A 10,462-nucleotide genomic window follows, 5' to 3' on the forward strand; every position below is an offset into this window, starting at 1 on the left:
TCTCTCTCTCTCTCTCTCTCTCTCTCTCTCTCTCTCTCTCTCTGTTTTTGAGACAGGGACTCTCTTTGTAACCTTGACAGTCCTGGAACCCTCAACGCTGTTCAAGCTAGCCTTGAACTCAGAGAATTGCACGTTGTCCATCCAGGACTGGGCGTTGCCCCTTCTGAGGTCACAGGACTTATCTCCTAGACCCATTCTGGGCTTGTTGGAGATTAGAAAAGCCTGTCTGGGGTGGCGTTTTGTTCGTGGCAATAACAGAAATGGACCCTTCGAATTCCCTTCGCCACAAAATTCTCAATAGCCCGGGCATCGGCCATCGGGCGGCTTTTCTTTCTTGCAATCAGTCCTCAGCTGTGGTGGTAACTGGTTTTTGCCTGGGTGACTTCCAGAACTGATGGAGGAAGCAATTTTTACTTTATGACCACTTAATGCAGACTGTCTTAGGCACTGTGGTTCAGGGAGGGGAAAAAAAAAAAGATCAGGTCTACAGAGCTAGTTCCAGGACAGGCTCCAAAGCCACAGAGAAACTCTGTCTCAAAAAACAAAACAAACAAACAAAAAAAAAATCAACCTATATTTAAAAATGTTTAAAAACTAAAATAGTAATTCCACAGTTTTCTTCCTCTGAGCTGTGTAGTCTTGGGCAAGCCCTTCGACCTCTCTGGACCTCAGTGTTTAATGGGACGAACCTTTAGGGGCAGTCCCTTCTCTCATGGATGATAGGTTTCCAGACAAGTCATTTTCCAGGTGATTTATTTATTTTTTCTGGTTTTTCGAGATAGGGTTTCTCTGTGTAGCTCTGGCTCGCCTTGAACGAACTCACAGAGATCCACCCGCCTCTGCCTCCCGAGTGCTGGAATTAAAGGTGGTGACCGCTGGGCTCCAGCGGGTGTTTTTAGGGAAGGAAGAGGGAAAAGCTAGGTACCCAGACAGCGACTGAAGCAGTCCTGGATACAGAGGCGGAGAGGGGCCGGGAAGAAGGGGGCGCCTGCGCAGTGGACACCTCATGGTCCATCGCCTCGCCCAGCCCCTCTCTGCAGCAGGGAATTGCAGGCAGCGCTCCACCTATCGCAGCTCGGCTGCCTGACAGCTCCTCTTTCTCCTTCCTTCTCTATAGGCCGTCGCCCTCTGCCCATCCCCTCACAGCCGCCCCTTCGAGGGCGGAAGTATAAATAGTCCGGCGAATCCGCATAGCCTTGCGGAGCTCAATCTCCTCACCCATTGGTCTTCTTTGCTTGAGGTTCCGCCTCCTCCGGCGCGTTCCCCAGCCTCTTCTTACGTCCCGCCCTGCTGTCGGGGAGAAGACTGTCCATCCAATTAGCGTTAGTCTCTGCCTTGCAGAGGGCGGGTCCAGAGTCTCTAGGGCAACGCCCCCTGCCGCCCTGCTCCGAACGGAAATAGCCCGGTCCTGCACCAATCAGCACCATGTGTCTTTACTAGTTCTCCAATAAGAACGGGAGGAGGAAGGGCATTCTATTGTGAGCGGCAGGGCGCTCAGCCAGTAAGCGGTGGCAGTTCCCGGATGACAGCCCGCAGGGGCGGGTCCGAGGCGGGGCGTCGGCCTGCAGCCAGCCCGCCGCCAGCCCGCCCTCCCCCGGCCGGCTCCTCGGCGCCGCCTGGGGTCCTTTCCGCCCGGTGCCGCCCGCCAGTCCCGTGCCCGTTCGGCCAGGCCTGGAGCCGAGTTCTCCGCCATCATGCCAGCTGTATCCAAGGGCGATGGCATGCGCGGGCTCGCCGTGTTCATCTCCGACATCCGGAACTGTGAGCTCACGACCGGGGCCTGGGGGGTCACGCGGGTACCGGGCGGAGGGAGCGGGGAGGCGCGGGGGTGTCCTAGCGGGAAGAACCGGGGCGGCGCGGGCGGACGTGGCGGGCGGAGGTGGAGGGGAAAGAGCAGCGGGCTAGGTAGGTCATTCAGTGCTATCCCGAGCCTATGTGGAGAAAATCAGGGACGCTGAAGAAGGGGGAGGCCGGCGACCAACCATGGCCAGGGGCTAGAAGTTGGGGAACAGCCTCGGGACCAGAGATGATACAGTGGGAGATACCAGAGGAGTCAGAAATAGAACTGCGGGGGGGGGGGGCACGGGACAGAGAGGAAGGTGAGGGACTGCAGAGGAACCAGATATGATAAGTGGGGGGTGACACCATAGGGCCTATAGATGATAAGGTGGGAAACACAGAGGGACAGCACAGAGATGGGGGGGAGGGGGCAGAGGACCAGAGGTGGAAATGGGGGACAGCAGAGGGTGAGGTATGAAAAAACTCTAATGGGAAGATTGCTTAGGAGACATGGAAGGCATTTGAGAGCCTACATACAGGAAAGAGGGAGTATAGTTGTAGACCTGGGGAAACCCAAGACATCAGCAGGGCCTGGGAAGGAATGGTGTTCATGATAGAGGCAGACCCCTAAGAGGAGGGCAAGGCATCTGGAAGCTCTGGGGGTGGGGAAGTACGTGCCCTGCGAAGGAAAGGGGTCAGGGAACAGGGCAGGCCTGGATTCGAGCTTGCTTTGGTTTATCACAGCAATATGGGGGCCATGATCCCTTCTAGGAAGTGTTGTAATGATGGGCTGAGCTGGCTGCTGGGAGCAGATGTTGGTGTCTGGAGCTGCCAGGAGCCTTCAGACACCCCATCCACAGATGTGGTAGGCCAGACCTGGCTTTGTGTTTGAAGCTCACCCCCATCACTATGTGACCTTGAATAAGGGACTTCACCTGTCTCTTCATCTGTCAGGAGAGGCTGCTAATGGCTTCTTCATAAGGGGTGTCTGGGCTGCTGGAGCGCGAGGCCCTGGTAATTGCTGTCAGCATTAGCAGCATCTAAAGAACTGCTCCTTGACGCTGCTCAGGGGAGGATCTTGAGCACAGGAGCTGCCAGCAAGTGGGAAGCTGTGGATTCCCTTAGATGAGAGATGCTTCGGACCCAGGGAAAAGAGGTAGAGTCAGGAAGGATTATAGATTTTGGCATGGGTACCTGCTAAAAATGGGTGTACTTGGGGCTGAAGAGAAGGCTCAGCAGTTAAGAGCACTGCTCTTGCAGAGGACCAGTCTGCACATGACAGCACCCACATGGCAGATCATGCCTAACTCCAGAGCCTCTGACAGCCTCACACAGACATACATGCAGGCAGAACATAATATGAAGTAACAATAAATTATATGTAAATGGGTGTGCTTTATCTCTAATAACTATTGGGAGCATAGCCCTCTGCACCCTTTGGGACTTAGTTTGTGTGTCTGAGCTCCATTCCTTGTTAGGAATGTGGCCTGCAGAGATTTGTTTGTTCCTTTATTTGACAAATGCCTTTGATTGCTCCTGTGTATATGTCCCTATTTGAAGTGCTGGGGTTACAGCTATGTAGAACTCCAGTCTTGGACTGTGGCTCAGCAGTAAAGCACCTGCCCAGCAGCTCCCAGTGAAGTGCTGAGGGCATAGCTTGATAGTCCAGCACCGGCCTAGTGGGAACAAGCTCCTGGGTTCCATCCCTAGCACCACAAGACAAAACAACCCAAAAATCCACATTCAGAAGGGATAGAAAGTACACAGAAGGGACACAGTGTCGTCTGCCCATGGCTGGTGCTGTGGAGAAGGAGTGTTGGGACGGAAAAGGTGCAGATGGTGGCTGGCGTTTGAATGGACTGAAACAATGAGGAGCAAGGAGTAAGTGCTGTGTTCTAGAGAAATGGGGTCCATGCAGGGAGATAATGTGGTCAAAGGTCTTGAGGTTGCAGCATGCTTAGACCAGGTGCACAGGACATGAGCAAGGACTGAGGAGACGGGAGACTGAGGGACGCTGAGCACTGTGGCACTTTTGTGGCTGGCCTGAGAGCTGTATGATGCTTTTGAGCGGAGAAGGGCAGTGGCTCACTTAATTCCTCTAGAACAGGCATGGTGTGCATGGTGGGAATGTTCTGGCATGAGGGTGCTGAGTTCAGGAGGAGGCTGGCTCAGGCATGACCATGTCTCACGAAGAAAATCAAAGCTGTTGAATTACTGTTCTGGCCGCTGTGAGAGTAGACTTGAGAAGTTAGGGTCGCAGCCAGGAACCAAATCAAAGGTGTCACAGGCCTCTGGGCTCAAGAAGTGGCCAAAGGAGTGAGAAAGGGACTGCTGAGATGTGGGCAGAGCAAAGCACTGGGTGGTACACCTGCCAACCTAGCGTCTGCCAGGCTGCAACACCGGGATGGTGAGGACAAGGATCACAGCAAGACGTGGCTCAAAAAACAAAAAGAAAAACAAAACAAAGCAACCCCAGGGGGCTGGAGAGATGGTTCAGCAGTTAACACTTATAGAGAACTGGTGGGTTTGGTTCCTAGTACCCACATGAGGTGGGTTACAACTGCCTATATCCAGTTCCAGGGAATTTCGCACCTTCTGGTCTATCTGCAAGGACACATGCATCCATATGTCCTGGCACACACATAAGACCACCAACAAAAGGATTGGTCAGGTTTAGGTCAGCCATGTGCTGAGTGGCTGGTGTGTTTCAAGCCCTGTGACAGACAGCTCTGGGGCGCAGTGACAAATAAGACAAATGAGTGTGTGCACCTGTGCAGCTGTGACCCCAAAGAAAGAAGGGCCTTCGAGCAGATCACAGCTGTCCTCACGGATGAATGTGTATGTGTGGCCTGAGCCACGTCAGACAAGAAATGCAAACAGCCAAGCTGGAGCTCACATCTGTCATACCAGCTATTCCAGAGGCTGAGGCAGGAGGATTTCAAATTTACAGTCAGCCTTGGCCTGACTATATGTCTCAGGAGGTAGAGGCACTTGCTGCCAAGCCTGACATGGGTTCAATTCTTGGAGTCACATGGTGAAAGGGGAGAACTACAAGTTGTCCTCCAACGCCACATGCATACCTATACATATGCACATACAAATGAATGTAATCATAATGTAAAAAGTAACCTTGTGTTATAGAGTGAGTCCAAAACCAGCTTGAGCAACGTAAAGACATCCTGTCTTAAAATAAAAGGTAGGGTCTGAGGCAGGTGGTGGCTCACAACTGTAGTTCCAGCATTGGAGGCAGAGACAAGTGGATCTCTGAGTTCAAAGCCAGTGTGGTCTACAGAGCAAGTTCAAGGACTACACAGAGAAACCTTGTCTGCAGTGGGGGGTCGTCTAGAGAGATTGCTTAGCAGGTAAGAGCAATGGCTGCTCTTCCAGAGAGCCTGGCTTTGATTACTAGCACCACATGGCAGCTCACAAACATCTGTAACTCTCATTCCAGGGCCTCTGACTCCATATGGTACACAGACATACATGCAGGCAAAACACTCATACATGTACAACCAGGAGTGGTGACACATGCCTTTAGTCCCAGAACTCAGGAGGCAGAGGCAGGCGGATCTCTGTGAGTTTGAGACAACTCCAGATAATGAGTTCCAGGACAGCCAGGGCTTCACAGAGAAACCCCATCATTAAACCATCAATCAAAGAAACAAGTAAATAGAAGGTTTAGGTGCACAGTTGAGAGGTAGAGAGTACTTTCCTAGCATGTGACTCCCGAGTACCATCTCCAGAGCCATGATGGCTCACACTTGTCATCACTGAGGCAGGACACAGCCTAAACTACACAGCAAGAACTTGCCTTAAAACAAACAGCTGGGAGGGGGCTGGAGAGATGGCTCAGTGGTTAAGAGCATTGCCTGCTCTTCCAAAGGTCCTGAGTTCAATTCTCGGCAACCACATGGTGGCTCACAACCATCTGTAATGATGTCTGGTGCCATCTTCTGGCCTACAGACATACAGACAGAATATTGTATGCATAATAAATAAATAAATAAATATTTTTTAAAAAAACAAACAGCTGGGCAGTGGTGGCACACACTTCCAATCCCATCACTTGGGAAGCAGAGACAGGTGGGTCTCTGTGAGTTTGAGGCCAGCCTGGTTTACAGAGTGAGTTCCAGGACAGGCTCCAAAGCTACAGAGAAACCCTGTCTCAAAAAATAAAACAAACAAACAAAACCATAACAGGGTGGGCAAGCTGGCTCAGTGAGTAAAGGTGCCTATCGCCATGTCTGAGGACCTGGGAAAGCACTTTGTAGGGGGAGAGAACTGACTGGCACAAATTGTCCTCCGACCTCCACAATGTGCCCACGCACACATCATACACATAATAAATTCACAAGGGTGGACATCGATAATACTTTACCAAGTAAAACAGCCAGACCTGGGGTTCTGTGTGGATGGAATGTTAGAAGAGGCTGGACCACAGAGGAAGCCGAGAAGATTGGGGCTGTGGGGTCAGGATGGATGGAGAGCGATTGCTCAAGCATACTGTCTTTTTTTGTGTGAAAGATTATTTTGGGATTAGACACTGGCGAGGGTTGCACAATTCTATGAGCAAAGAAATTAATAGGGTGAGTTCACGATGTGAAGCTTTTTGTTTGTTTCTTATTTATTTTTATTTTTTGGTGTTTTTTAAAACAGGGCTTCTCTGTATAGCCTTGGTTGTCCTGGAGAGCAGGCTGACCTCTCCCCACAACCAACCCCTGACTTCAGGGTTGCACCGACATGGCTTGATTCATACCTCTCTACATCTCACTGCACAACCCCCAGAACCCTCTCCCCCACTGGGCTGATAACAGGTGCACTTGTATCTTAGCTTAAAATAAGGATGGAGCCGGGTGGTGGTGGCTCAGGCCTTTAATTCCAGCACTTGGGAGGCAGAGATAGGCAGATCAGATCTATGTGAGTTCGAGGCCAGCCTGTTCTACAGAGACAGGCTCCAAAACCTACAGAGAAACCCTGTCTTGAAAAAGCAAATAATAATAATAACAACATTAAAGGTTGGGTTCAGGTTTGGGAGGGAGGGAGCCCTCTGTCCAGGACACCTTGGAGCTCAGCAAATGCTGTGAACAGGAAGTGCAGATTCCTGGGAAAACAGGTGGTCGTGCCCTCCAGAGCTGGGAAGTCTTATCAGAGGGGAAGCGCTGCAGGGCTGGGGCTGTCTCCTACCAAATCCCTGTTCTTTTGGAGCAGGTTCCTGTAGAAGGCCTTGGAGCTGGAGTGCTGCCTCCCTCTGCCCTGCCCCACATCAGAGTCATTGTGGTAGTGACCTTTGCCTCGGTCCTGGGATCCAGGCCTGGGCTTCACCCTGCTCATCCTCAGCTCTGCCTTCTGCAGGTCCTGGCCCTTGGGAGGCCTTAGCAGGCATTTGGTGAAGCTGGAAGTGTCTGGGTAAACAAACAAGCCAGTCCTTCTTTCTCCCCTCCATACTGGGGATCAAGAGGGACTATTGGGAACTGAGAAGTAAAGGCAGGGGTCATCAGATGTCCCAGGTCAGCCACAGCGAAAATCAAGTCCAGTGAAAGCCTGGGCTTCACGAGTTCCTGACTCCCACAGACAGAATAAAGTGGGGCTGGTGAGGAGGCTCAGCAGTAGAGGCTCTTGCTGTGCAAACATGGAGACCAGAGTTCTGTCCTGGGTTCTCATAAAGGTGATGGAGAGGAGAGAACTGAGTCACGGAGTAGTCCATGGGCACACCTCCTGTGAGTGTGTGCGTGTGTGCACACACAGATAGCTGTTTCTAGTGCCTCACAGCCACATGGCACATGGCCATATTTTGGCCATGGACGAGTCAAAACAATGAGATTTTTTTTTTTTTTTTTTTTTGGTTTTTTGAGACAGGGTTTCTCTGTGGCTTTGGAGTCTGTCCTGGAACTAGCTCTGTAGACCAGGCTGGTCTCGAACTCACAGAGATCCGCCTGCCTCTGCCTCCCGAGTGCTGGGATTAAAGGCTAGCGCCACCATCGCCCAGCAACAATGAGATTTTTATGGCAATCCAGAATCTGGAAGCACTGAATGGCTTTGGGCAGGGCCCAGGCTTTCACATTTTCTCCATGAAGGTGCCCAGGGTCCTCCAGGGCAGGGCCAGGCTGGCCCAGATCCCTTTGAGGGTCATTACAGACGCACTCCGATGCTGCTGCCTGTTTAGCCACTTAGGGAAGGCATCACCCCATACGTCTAAGCTGGACCACAAGTAGACCTCCATCAGGAAGGACAAAAACCTCAGGGAGCCCCTCCTGGGAGGTGGCCCTGCTACTCCTGACCCTCTTCTCTTCATATTCGAACCCTTGAATGGCTTGAACTCGGTCCCCATTCTCCTGCTTCCCACCCTCCCAGCTGCCTGCCTGGTCCCCACCAAGCCTTTCTGCATGCTTCTTCCATTGCCTGATCCTAACTAGGAAGCCGTTGTCTCCTGTTGCAGTTCTAGCCTCCACAAGGCTTGCCTCTGTCAAAGCACTCACCACTGTCCCTGTGTACCTCTTCTTCAAACCAGAACTCCACCAGAGCAGGACAGGAGAAATTCCTTATACCAGCAGTGGCACCTGGGAGGGAGGGGCAGGCAGATCTTTCTGAGCTTGAAGCTAGCCTCCTTTACAGAGTTGTTCCAGCAGAGCCAAGACCACATAGCTGGCACCCTTCCATGCACCGTCAGGAAGCGGGGAGGGAGGGAGGGAGGGAGGGGGGGAGGGAGACTGACTCTTTATGAACGAGGGAATTGCTTTAAGACTCCATGACTGACACCCTTGCATGCTGCCTGTGATGGGTAGGTCTGTCCTGAGTGCTGCACAGTCAAGCTTACCAGTGTGCAGTCTGTCTAGTGGCCTCTGGCACAGTCCCAGAGCACTGCCCCCGGCCCCCGAACTCTTTGTAGGTCTGCCTTTGCCTTTCTTCTCCCTTAGTACTGGGAATGGAAACGAGGACCTCATCGAGGGATCTCTACTAAGCCTTGCCCAATTGCACTCAGCTGTGTCCTCGCTCTCTCTCACGCCTGCTCTCTGACAGGGTCTCACGCCGCCCAGGCTTAGCCATGATGACCTTAGACTCCTGATCCTCCTGTTTCCACTTGCAGTGTTAGGGATTCCAGGTGTGCTGCACCGAGTCTGTGCAGTGCTGGGATCGAACCTGGAATCTGTGTGCTAGGCAAGCATTCTACCAGTGGAGCTACACTCCTAACTTTGTTTTTAATTTTTGAAATAGTTTCATTCTGTAGTCCTAGTTATAGTATCTGTCCTGCCTCGGCCTCCAGAGTGCTGGTTTATAGGCTGCAGCTTTCACCGCCAGCTTCAGCTCTTTCACTTTTCATTTTGAGATAGAGCCTCACTAAGTAGCACAGGCTAGCCTTGAACACACTCTGGCCCATGTTGGCCTTGAACTTGTGATTTCCTGCACTCAAGTCTCCCAAGTAACTCCATTCATGCCTGGCTTTTGTTTTCTCATTTACAGACTTTATACTTCAGTTTTTAAATTAAAGTGTGTGTGTGTGTGTGTGTGTGTGTGTGTGTGTGTGTGATTTTTTTTTTTGTTTTACATGATTTCTCTGTGTAGCTTGGAAGTGTGACCTGGAACTAGCTCTTGTAGACCAGGCTGGTCTCGAACTCACAGAGATCACCTGCCTCTGCCTCCCGAGTGCTGGATTAAAGGCGTGCGCTACCACCGCCCGGCCATGCCTGGATGTTTTGCCTGCTTGTGTGTATATGCAGCACTTATGTGCCTTTGGGCTTCGGAACAGTTACAGATGGTTGTGAGCCACCATGTTGGTGCTGGAAATTGAACCCAGATCCTCTGGAAGAGCAGTCAGTGCTTTTAACTGCTGACCCTCTCCAGCTCCTCCTTCTATTATTTCAAATTAAAAATGTATTTATCTTTGTTTGAGGCAGGGTTTATCTGTGTAGCCCTGACTGTCCTGGACCTTACTGTGTAGACCAGGCTGGTCTCAAACTCAAAGAGATCCGCCTACCTCTGCCTCTGAGATTAAAGGAGTGTACCATCAGTCCCAGTAGGTGATTTATCTTTATGTTTATAAATGGTTTTCCGTCATGTAAAATATGAGCACAATGTGCATGTCTGGTGCCTGGAACTGGAGTTACAGATGATTGTGAGCCACCCTATGGATTCTGGGACCTGAACCTGGATCCTCAGAAAGAACAGCAGTGTTCTTGACCATTGAACTATCTCTCCAGCCCCTCTGAGTTCTTTTTTATAACAGAGTTATCAGTTATGCCAAGCTACTATCAGATAGATGTGGACAGTTTAAAGACTAAAGAAGCACACACGCTCACTTGGATAGATGACTCTCTCTGTATTGGTGAGTTCAGGTCTGGGGTTTCAACCTGTTACAGACACAAAAACCTCTCTTCCTTGCCAAATTGTGTGGTGCTAAGGATATAGAGTGAAGCAGTGAGGAGCTGGTGTAGCATTGTCCAGTGAGGGGCTGGGGGTGTGGCTCAGTGGTAGAGGGGTTAGGGGCAAGCCCCGGGCTCAGCTCTTTGCAGAGCGCGCGCGCACACACACACACACACACACACACACATTAATTTAAAGATATTGAGTAGGCTACAGGGAGAAGTAGATGAACATTTATGAGGAGCAGAACTGGAATCACAACACTCAGGTTGGCAGTTCACACTGTTCTCACTCCAGTTCTAGGGGATCCTATGCCTTCCTCTGG

General features: G+C 51.3%; 1 protein-coding gene across 2 annotated transcripts in view; it reads left to right on the top strand.

The window, feature by feature from the left end:
* Positions 1 to 1,576: 1,576 nt before the first annotated feature.
* Ap2a1 (adaptor related protein complex 2 subunit alpha 1) overlaps positions 1,577 to 10,462 on the top strand; it is a 31,869-nt gene continuing 22,983 nt past the window's right edge. The window contains exon 1 of one of the 2 annotated variants that reach the window (XM_005366837.2): positions 1,577 to 1,761. In XM_005366837.2, coding sequence (XP_005366894.1) covers positions 1,695 to 1,761 — 67 coding nt within the window. In that variant the 5' untranslated portion in view covers positions 1,577 to 1,694. The remainder of the gene's footprint in view (positions 1,762 to 10,462) is intronic. The other variant, XM_005366836.2, reaches the window with a different exon arrangement.

Source organism: Microtus ochrogaster, unplaced genomic scaffold (genome assembly GCF_000317375.1).
Source record: "Microtus ochrogaster isolate Prairie Vole_2 unplaced genomic scaffold, MicOch1.0 UNK14, whole genome shotgun sequence".
In the NCBI taxonomy this organism is placed as follows: domain Eukaryota; kingdom Metazoa; phylum Chordata; class Mammalia; order Rodentia; family Cricetidae; genus Microtus; species Microtus ochrogaster.